The sequence below is a fragment of the Pteropus vampyrus genome, unplaced genomic scaffold, assembly GCF_000151845.1.
Source record: "Pteropus vampyrus isolate Shadow unplaced genomic scaffold, Pvam_2.0 Scaffold90, whole genome shotgun sequence".
NCBI classification, from domain to species: domain Eukaryota; kingdom Metazoa; phylum Chordata; class Mammalia; order Chiroptera; family Pteropodidae; genus Pteropus; species Pteropus vampyrus.
In genome coordinates this window covers 1,382,978-1,393,775 of record NW_011888871.1, presented here as the reverse complement: position 1 = coordinate 1,393,775, position 10,798 = coordinate 1,382,978, and the positions used below count along the sequence as shown (strand labels likewise).

The 10,798-nt window shown below is 59.8% G+C and overlaps 1 protein-coding gene across 1 annotated transcript in view; it reads right to left on the bottom strand.

Annotated features, from left to right (window-relative positions):
• SDK1 (sidekick cell adhesion molecule 1) overlaps positions 1-4,586 on the bottom strand; it is a 200,020-nt gene extending 195,434 nt beyond the window's left edge. Inside the window, 1 exon segment of the mRNA XM_023532757.1 lies at positions 4,478-4,586. Within this exon segment, the coding sequence (XP_023388525.1) occupies positions 4,478-4,586 (109 nt within the window).
• Between the last annotated feature and the right edge of the window lie 6,212 nt (positions 4,587-10,798).

The window sequence follows — 10,798 nt, the reverse complement described above, 5'->3', positions numbered from 1 at the left end:
TTACTTCTCTCCTTCGTGAAGTGACGCCATCTCACGGGGCCATTACGAACAAGAGCAGATTTTGTACACTTTCAGGTGTAACCTGCGCACGTACATGTGACACACGTGAACCAGCGCCTGGCACACAGGAAGTGCTGCGCGAACTCGCGGCCATTAACGCGGCCGTGAGGCCGGGGACGCAGCCTCGCTCCCCGCTTCCCCAGGGGTTCACCCACCTGTTCTGCCCAGATCCCCTCTTCACAGACTCCCCGCAGTGCTTGGGGCTGTGCGACTTACTCTTCTCACGGGACTTAAGATGAAGGCCCTGGAGGGGCCCTGCAGCCCCTCAGCTCAGAGAGAGCGAGGATGGAGGGAGGGGGGGTGGGGGAGGGCAAGAGAGCCCCCAGGATTGGGGCTCAGAGCACGCACAGGCTTCCCCATACTCTCATTACAAGCACCTCGAATCTCATTAAAAAACACAGCCTTCTTTCTTTCAAAAAAGAACCTTTGCCCTGAAGACGCAGAATATTCCAGAACCCCTGAGAAAGCAAACCCCACGCTTTGTTTTCTGGCTTGAGCGGTTCGGTAAGTGGTGGAGAAACTCAGCCAGGTGCAAACGTGGAAGACTGGGTGGGGTGGGGGTGATGGCGGGGGAGCCGGGCGGAGGAACACGAGGCTGTTCCGCACGGGGCGCCCACGCGGGCAGGCGCGGGGACCCCGGCTGGTCGGCAGCGCACGCGTCGTGACTGGATCCCGGGAGCCACGCGACCACCCCGAGCACGAGGAACGGGAGCAGAAGGCAGGACACAGGGCAGGAAGTGCCCGCCCTCCGCGAGCACAGGTGGCCAGGAAGCAGGAAGTGGGGGGGGACCTGTGACGCTGAGGAGCCAGGCTGTTTTTGCCCCAAAGGCAGGGGTTTGCACAAAGCCAAGGCCGCCTCTGCGCGACTTCTGCAGATGAGTCTGCGTCCGCCTCGCAGGACGAGCGCTGAGGAGTGCGAGTCAGGGCCCCGACCTGCCCGCGAGGCTTCGCGGTACCTCAAAACACACCTAGAACGTTCCAGAACATTCCAGGACTCGAGTCGCTCTTCCGTTTGGTTCCGTAGCTGTTTCTGCCAGCGGGCCGGCTCCGGCAGTTTCAACTCCTCTGGCGGCAGAAGTGCCGTCCGATCGGTCGACCTGCCACGTTCCACCCCCAGGCTCCCACGCTCAGCAGGGCGGGCCGGTGCCCTGCGGGGAGCGGGCCGGCCCCCAGACACCTTGCTTAAAGAAAGTGGGGCGGCTCTCCCTCTTATCGGCTGCCTTGCAGCCACTTGGAATCTGTCACCCGCATTATTCAAATGGTCTGGTGAAGGGACTCGGTGCTCTCTTGCCTGCGACGGCATCTCGACAGGACGTCTAATCCCTGCCACCGCGGCGACCAGCGTCCTGATGGCTGGAACCCTCTCATGCTGAACCCCCAGAGTACGTACTCTGTAAGAGACTGAGATACGTCCAGATCTGTCTGTCTGTCCGTCCGTCTACCCACCCACCCACCTATGTATCTAGAGCTCTGTCTCTGTCTCTCTCTCTCCATATCCCCCAGAACCCATAGAAATTATTATTATTTTTGGTAAAATGTGCCACAGTACAAGGGGTGACAGTGGCAGGCGGACCCAGATCACTCCCCAGGGCTCCGAGAGGTGATTTTCCTGAGGCAGAACTTTGGCAATTTTTAGGATGCACTTTATCGTGAAAACCGAAATAACCAGCACAATTTCTCTACTGATTGGAAAACTCTTATTTGCCAAACAGAAAATTCCTCCCACCTTTTGCTTTCTCCAAATTCACTTTGTAACTTCGTGCCCAGCCCCCGAGCAGGGGGGGCGGGCGCACAGGTGTCCGGCTGGGCGAGCTGTCGCGTGTGGGCGTCTGAGGAAACGTCCTCTCCTTTTGAACACTGTGTCCTTCATCTTTCATCGTGCCCAGTCCCAAAGGCGTTGGGGCGGTGAGGGGCGGGGGGGGCGCGTGGACAGACCCAGGCCCGTCGCGCCGGCGGACTGCGGTGCGCGCGTCCCGTCCAGCAGTGCGAGGGGAGAGATGGAGGGACACGGCGGCGCTGCCATCCGCGGCGTCTTCCCGCGCACATCCCGCCTGCATCACGATGCGCTTCCGCGCCGCCCCAGGACGGGAGCTGGTAAATAACACGACGTGACAGTCGGACGAACAACCCAGCAGTTTCTTGTCTTCTCATTTATAACGGATTTGAAAACGCGTGCGTGTGGAAATGAATGGGATGTAACACAGAATATATTTTCATTGCCTTCTTACTGGGCAGAGAAAAATGGAGGTAATGGGCGGCAGCTCCGCAGCGGGCGCAGGCCGGTGAGCGTGAAGCGGGGACGCGGGGCCAGGCGCTGCGTGACCACACGCTGGAGGGACCGGCACCCGACTCGAGGGCACTGGCGTGCAGCACGGCCTGCCAGTGACGGGAAGAACCGGGACCAGTCGTTCTGGGCCCGTGGGCAGTGTGGGCGCTTTTCACCAGCTGAGACCAACTTGCTGAACGGCGTTCAAAAAGCGTCGAGAACGTAATTAGGCACAATAACAGATCACTTTTAGCTTCAGTAAAAAATGCCCTTGAATAATTCTGCCAGGCATGCCAACCTGGGCATGGAGCCCACGGCCGCCGGGGCCGTTGGTGCCCATCTGGGGCTGTTAGCAAGGACAGTGGGACGGGGCAGGAGCCCTGGGTGGGGATCCCAGCTGGAGGGGCTCACGGCCAAGGTTCTTTTCAAAGCTCGAATGAAAGACACGACGTCTCAGAGCGGCTGGACGGCAGGGACACCGCGGCACCCGGCGACCTGGCCGGGAGGGAGCGGAGCCACGCCTGGCCTTTTCCAGTGACCATGAAGCCGTCGCTTTGAGGACACAGGCTACACTGGCCAGTGATCTCTGCCTCTGCGGGCTGGAGGGCTCGGGACCAGGCTGTGCCTGCTTTGCGTCCCCCGCCCCAGTGGCTCCTATGTCCACCGGACTGACCGCCGGACTGACCGCTGGCCCTGCTTCTCTGTCTTGCTTGCGTCTATGTCACGGCGAGAACACAGGACGGGGAGCAGAGGCGTTCCCGTCCGTCCCGCGTGGGCCGTTCTCCCAGGAGCGACGCACGCCCAGCTGGGCGCTCACAGATGTGTCGAGTGAGCGCGGAGAAGGTCTTAGGACAAGTCTGTCCTTCCTGGGTCCACAGGACACCTCTGTCGGGCCAAGTGTCACAGAGCCAAGAAGTCACACCTTCTGACAGTGCGAGCAACCTCATCAACGGTCCTGCTTTTGAGCCCTCAGCCCCTCCACGGGCAGCGTCCCTGGCACAGCAGTGCGACCAGGTCCAGGTGACCGTGGCCGGGCAGCCAGGTCTTCTTTCCCGTGCCTCCCCGCCAGTCCCATGTGGCGCCCGACCACGTGGCCCTCTGACCTGTGCGCCAGCCTGTCACCACCTTCCACTCCTACGCCTCACATCTGCACTGCTGCCTGCTGCGCCCCAACCCACCACGGAGGCTGGGGACATGTCACCTCCTCCGTGCCACATCCCCCACCCCCCACGGAGGCCAGGGACACGTCACCTCCTCCGTGCCACGTCCCCCACCCCCCCACGGAGGCCAGGGACACGTCACCTCCTCCGTGCCACATCCCCCACCCCCCACGGAGGCCAGGGACACGTCACCTCCTCCGTGCCACGTCCCCCACCCCCCCACGGAGGCCAGGGACACGTCACCTCCTCCGTGCCACATCCCCCACCCCCCACGGAGGCCAGGGACACGTCACCTCCTCCGTGCCACGTCCCCCACCCCCCCACGGAGGCCAGGGACACGTCACCTCCTCCGTGCCACGTCCCCCACCCCCCACGGAGGCCAGGGACACGTCGCCTCCTCCGTGCCACGCCCTCAGCACTTCTCTCTTTGCACCTGTGGTACGCTTTTTAAAAACATTGTGGTTAAGTACGATCACGCGGATTTGCCATCTTAAGAGTCTAGCTCCGTGACATTAACACGCTGCTTGGCGACAGCTCTGCCGGCCATCCTCAGGACGTTTCCACCTCCCCAGGCTGGACTCTGTCCCCACGAGACAACAACTCCTCGCCGCCCCACCCCGACCTGGCATTCCACTCTCTGTGGGTTTCACTCCAGGTGCCTCATGTAAAGGGGACCGTGCAGGACGTGTCCTTCTGTGACTCGTTCACGTCACTGAGGATGACGCCGTCAAGTCTCACCCACATCGTGACACGTGCCGGTATGTCCTTCCGTGCGAAGGCTGAATAACGCCCTTTGCATGGACATACGGCGCCCCGCTGACCCTTTCGCCCGCTGGTGGACACTCGGCTTGCTTCCGCCTCGGGGCTACGGGGACTGACGCTGTCAAGGAACACGGGCGCACGAACGTCTGCGCCAGTCTCTGCTGCCACTTCTTGTGGGCACCTGTTCGAGTTGGAGTCGCTGAGCCGCGCGGTCGAGTTGAGGACCCACCGCCCCGCTTTCCGTGGCGTTCGTGCCGGATGCGCCCCCGGCAGCGGCGCAGGAGGAGGCCCGGCCTCTCCACCCCCTCCCCGCGCTTGCTGTTCTGCTTGGTCCGCATCCCCCTAACGATGAGTGACGCACGGCATCTCCGTGCGACGACTGGGCATCCGCACGCCATCTCCGAAGGGATGTCATGCATGTGCTTCGCTCAGTTTTTCAATCAGATTGTTGGTTTTCTTTGGTTCTTGAGTTGAAGGAGTTTTTCGTACATTCTGGATGTTAACCCCTTTCCAGATGTGCCAGTGTGAGCTGCAGGACCCCCACTCACATTCCATGGCTTTGCTGCCTTTTCTCGCCGTTGATCGTGTCCTTTGATGCACCGTTTTTAATTTTGATTAAGTCCAATTTATCTATTTTTGTTGTTATTGACTGTGCTTTTGGCGTCAGGTCCGAGGGATCACTGCCAAATCCAATGTCACGTTTTCTTCTAAGAGCTGTATAGTTCTAGGGCTCAGGTTTTGGCCCTCGATCCGTTTCGAACGTGGACATGGTGTATGTGGTGTGAGGCACGCAGTGTGCTCTCTACACTTCGTCACTATGACACTGCGGCTGGAGGGTGCGGCCCACGCCCTGGGCACAGTCTCTGTCGCCCGCCATTCACTTACAAACCCAGCACTTTCTGCAAGCGCCTGCCAGTTCCACCTGAGGTCATTCTCTGGTGCTGGGTCTGATCGGCCCACGGGGTGGGACAGACAGACAGGCCAGAACGCCAGTCGACTGACGTCCCAGAAAGCTGTTCGCAGCTAAGAGAGCATGGGATTGACGCATAAATAAATACTCAAGCTTCCTCTCCCCCTCGTGTAAGCAACGCAGCCCCCCTGACACGTCCTGGGGGGCCGAGGACAGGTGCTCACTCACACGCCTGCACCGGTGTCTGGCCCTTCTCTGCTTTACTTCTTGGGATCCCCTGTGAATAAACGATGCCACGCCCAGCTTCGCTGAGCTCACACACTGTGTCTGGGGGAGGAGGAGCCCGCCTCGTCCGCCAGGGGCGTTTGCACCGTGCGCACCCGCCCCGTCCACCTTACGCTCCCTGAAGGCACGTGACACTTATGAGCCCTCGTACGCTTCACAGCCTCTGGCAAGCAGTAAGTGCCTGACAGATGCCTGCCAAACTGAAGGCACCTGTTCACACGTTCCAAACAGGCATCGATACCTGCTCCGAAGACACCAGTGTCTCTCCCCGAGACGAGACGTCTGCGATGCGCTCTGTCCCGCTCGGGGACATGTACGTGACCACTTGCCAGGCGCGGATCGGCTGCACATCAGATGTTCTTTCCGTGGCGTGCGATCCACAATCAGGAAATGTGACTAGAAGAGTGACTTTAACAGATAAGACCGAGAACAAAGAGGTTCAATCCCGAGTCCCTGGAGACAACGGAGAGTTACCAGGTGCTTCGAGCGGACGAGTGCAGGAGGCCAGGAGACGCCGCCGCGCGGGACAGGAGGGGGTCGCGGTCTGCGGGCGGACGGCACCCTCACCACCAGCGCTGTGCCCTCCTCCTCAAGGTGCAGCGCCGAGCTGTCGGAAACCAGACCGAACTGAAGCCTCTGCCCCTCGGTCCAGCTCCCACGGCTCAGCGCACGGCAGCGGAAGCCGAGGGAGGTTCCCGGTGTCATTACAAAGCAGCCCGCGTGGGGGCCACGCTGCGGGGGGCGCGCCCAGGGCTGTCGCGTGGTGAAGACTTGGCCCGACTGGAACAGCAATCAGCTGACAGCTGTATGTGCTACACCCTCCCTCAGGCAGGAGAAACACGAGGCGCCGAAACGGGTTTCTCAGAGTCTCGGTTCTGTACCAGAAGGGACACCCCGCGGGCCAAACGGTGACCCCCGTCTCGCTATCTCATAGAAGACGGACATCTTAAATGACACCAGAGCTTCTCGAATTAGAACCACAAGACCGAACGCAGTCTCCGTTTTCCACGTTTGGTGCTTCGTGAAGCTGAAGGGCTGAGGGGTGCTTATGCCCAGGGCCGGAGACATTATTTCGTGCATCGCGTGGCGTGTCCTCACGCATTCCCGCTTGTGACACAAGGGGTCGCCCACACGTATTGCTGAGCGCTTCCTCCGCCGTGTTTTCCGATAACCTGCTTTCCGTTTCCTTCCTCTCAGAGGAGGAGGCTGGCAGGATTCCCGCCCTGACCACCACGAAGCAACTGTGCGCGCCACGTGCTCCGAGGCAACGAACAGCAGGCGAACGGCCAGCTGCAGAGGCGAGAGCCAGGCCACGCGCAGCCCAGCATAGGCCCCGAAATAGAGCCGCAGCCCATTCCCACGTCAGAGCCCGGGCCCTCCCGTCTGGAGGAGGGAGTGGGGCCGTCGCCTCGGCACTGGGTGGCCTGGCAGGGCGGGACCCGCAGGTGACAGTCACCGGCACAGGCCCTGGGCCCGGTCCCCTCGGCCATCTGTCACCGAGTGGAGGGCCTTGCCCCCGAGAAGAATAAACAACGGGCTCAGAGCCTGGGCCGCATAGTGGCGCCACGCCCCGTCTGGGCGCACAGGTGACACCGGAGGGGCCTGGCTTTGTCCAGGTCCGGCTCTCGCGTGCTCCCCGCTCCCCGGTCTGTCCCTGGGAATTGGGGATTAGGCGGCACTGTCCTTCACGAGGAGCCGGGCAGGTGGACGCTTCGACGGTGGGCACGAGAGCCCCCAAGTGCAGAGGGGCTTCTCCTCTGTTTCCCCGTCTTGTTTTCCTTAGCTGTTGCCATAGCGGAATTACTCCTGGGTGTCGTAACAGGGGTGCATGCGAATCGGGAACTCCTAAGAGGAAATTCTTCGTCCTGCCAGCCCCAGCTTCCTTTAAATGAGTGGTCGGTCCCACGGCACAAGCACAGAGGCCTCAGCTAGACGAGACGCTTTCTGATAGGACCCAAGGTTATTTATTTAGACCAACTGGTTCCCTACTCCATCTGCGAGACGTTAAAAAAAAAATGTCAACACGATCTCATTTATATTTTGGTTTAAAATCAGCATCGACGATAAATCTAAGGTTGATGATGGAGAGAGAGTATATAAAGCAGAAGCTGTGTCTATAAAGAATTAAGTGTACAAAAACACGCCGGAGGCCCCGTAAGATATACGCTTACAGACACATTACCACGCGTGTTATTGAGGGGAGCGTGTGGCTGCCGGAAGCGTGAGATGTCTGTTCACAGCCACTGGAAGGCAGGTGAATAAAAAATAAAGTCCTAATCCCATTTGTGTGATTGTTCGAGCACATTAAGAAAGGAGCTGGTCATTGTGGGCCTATTTAAGACGTGGGAGGTCGATGATTACTCGGCGCATCTGGACTGTGCAAACTCTCAGTTCAGACAAGCGGACGCGGAGGCGTGTCCGTACTTGGTCTCACAGTTTGAAAGCAGCGTGGGCGCTCGGCTTTCTGTGAGGTGGCAAGAAAAACAGGTTTGTGGAAAATTAACAGGAAATCTAAAAGCAATAATAGCAAATCATTACCATAGGCGCGTCCACGGAACCTCTCTCAAAGCTCCCCGTAGAGGATGCCATCTATCTGTTTTAAAATGACGGCCTCTGTCCAGTCCACGAACAACCCAGCCCGAGGCTTAACCGCCTACGAGCCGAGGGGACGGGGGCCAGCATGGCGCTTTCCTGGTCGCCCGCCTAGGGTCAGCCCACGGGCGCTGGGTGAAACGCCCCGAGGGGGACAGACACCGAGACGCGACCCCGTGTGCCTGAGTGTAAGTCGAGGACGCTCCCCCAGATTATCCCTCCACTGAGAGGGGCGAGCTCCGGTGAGTCCTTACAAAGCCCCTCAGATTACAGACGCTCCATTTCCTTATCCTGAAAATTAAATACTGTTTGGAAAGACACAGTAGCCTAAAATAACCCCGACCGGAACTGGTGGTGCTTCCACGAAGGAGTTCGTTTTCGGAAGCGGCACAGAAACTTAACGTGACTTAGTTAGCGCTTTCTGGGGGTACGGCCTCCCTCCCCCACGCAGCTGCTGGCTATCGCCGTGGAAAAGCCTTTTAAAGACCATCTGCAAAGGCGGACACCGGTGTGGCGTGTCGACAAACCGCCTGCCTCCACCGGCTGATCTAGAAGGGTCTAGGGCACGCGACACGCGAGCGAGCACCGTGCCGAACGGGGTGTGCGACACGTCCCTGCTGGGGTCGCACGGGGAGAAGGGGGGCGAGATGACACGTGCCCGTTCGCCACGTACATCCGCGAAAGCAACCAAGTAACAGCAGTTCAGTAAGACGGATGCGCAGATCGCATTTCTCTTGCAACTGGCCTTTTCTAAGAAACGCTATTGATGAGACATCCCGCGACGGTGAAAACGCAAACCTTAAATACACCTGTGAGTGCACTTTCCTTCTTTTGAACCTGGTACAAAATTTATGTTCCTCAGAGAGTCTTTTCTGGTTAATTAATTTCAACCCACTCATTAATTAGCTTAATTTGACTTCAGCATTTTCGGTTTCCATAGCACTGAAAACCGCATACGATTTTATAAATGTTCTTAAGACCTTCTCAGTCACGTCCTCTCGGCTGGCGGCCCTCGCCTCTGCGGGCACACCTGGGGATCACCTGGGCGCCGGGCCCAGCGCGGGTTCTAAGTGAGCGGTTCTGGGCGGAGCTGAGACTCTCCGTCCGTCAGCTGTAGGTGAGGCCTGGCAGCCACACTCGCTCGTTCCAAGGACAAGGCCATGCTTTCGGCACGTGGTCAGGACTCAATACACTCAGCATGTGGCAACCAAGCCCTGCTCCTCCAAGGGGAGTGGGGGCCAGCAGCTCAGACCTCTCCGGGGGGCCGGTCAGAGGGCAGTGGCGGGGGCCTCGCTCCAGACCCACAGCGGCAGGACCTAAGTGTCAGTCCGCTTGCTGGGTGAGGTTCGACAAGTTCTGTGTTGGGTGGTCTTATTCTTCAGTGAGGATTCCATTCGTCTGTTTATCGACTTGGTCAAAGAAACCACGTAAAAACGCTGTATCTTCGGGACCACGACTGGGCAGGAAGCGGGCCAGCTCGGGGTGGGAGGAGGCACGGTCTGCGCAAGTCCCAGGGGACGAGGATCAGGAGGAGACCGAGACGAACCCAAGGGTCTCTGGGGGGCACCGACCGCTCCAGAGACTCTAGAAAACACCCAGGTGGGGGGGACATCAGTCCCACGGAGGCGGGAGGTGGGGACCGGTCGGTCCTGGCCAGCCGAGCGCGCGGGCCGGTCAAGAGAGAGCTGAAAGGCACGGGGGGGTCAGCGAGGCGTCGCCCCACGGGGCGTGGGAAGGAAAGGACGCTAGGAGACGGCTGAGGATCCGGGCGACTGGAGACAACCTGGGAGCTGATGAGGCAGCCAAGAGGGCAAAGGGCAGGAGGAGCAGAGGGGAAGGGACAGAGCAGGACCGAGGACCCCAGTGTGGACCATCGTCAGAGGTCACGGGCACTGGAGCAAACGTTCATGCCGCTCGGCGGGCCTGGCGCTGTGCAAGCACCTTGTGCTCCTCCTTCTGTAGATTCGCACCGTCCCCACTTTGACACACGGGAGACTGGGTCCCCTGCTCCCCGACATCACAGGGCGGAGCCAAGGTCAACCTTCAGAAACATTCTTAAAAAAAAAAAAAAAAAAAGGCCGTATTTCTGTGTTCCTCATAGGTTAAGGGGCAAATCTGGAACTTGTCTGGTCACCAGATCTGGTCACCGGATCTGGCCAGGACGTCTCGAGAGGGACACGTGAAAGAACCTGGGCCGTGGGCAGTGACAGGGCCTGGCACGTGACCCCCATACGGTCGAGCTGGCAGGCGAGGGCTGGGCAGGGTGGCCGGTGCCCATGAAACCCTGACGCCTGTGTCTAAGCTCGAGAGAGACCCCGAGTCTCCACACTGAGCGACAGAATCTGGGGGCGAGTCTTGACACTGAGGACAGACGAAAGGGAAAACGTCAACCAGGTACACCCAGACCACGGTCTGGCCAAGAGCGACACAGAGCAGTGGTCCCCGACCCATAATCAAGCTTTCGGGCAGCCGGACTCTGGGGACTGTGCCACGTGCCTGGAGCTGACGTCGCCGTGGACAGCGTAGCTAACGTGTCTCCTGATGACTGAGATGTCTGAGGAAGGACAGCAGGCGGGCGGAGAGCTGGGCCCAGGGGGCCGACGTCACCTTCTTAAAGTAATAAGCTCGCCTCCGGTGGCAGTTCAGCCGAGGACCGAGAGCACAGGGCGGGAGCCTCCCGCCCACCCGTGTCTGCACCTCGCTCGCCCACGTGTCAGCCATGTGGACGCGGACGCGTTCCTGAGCGTCTCCGAGGCACAGTCC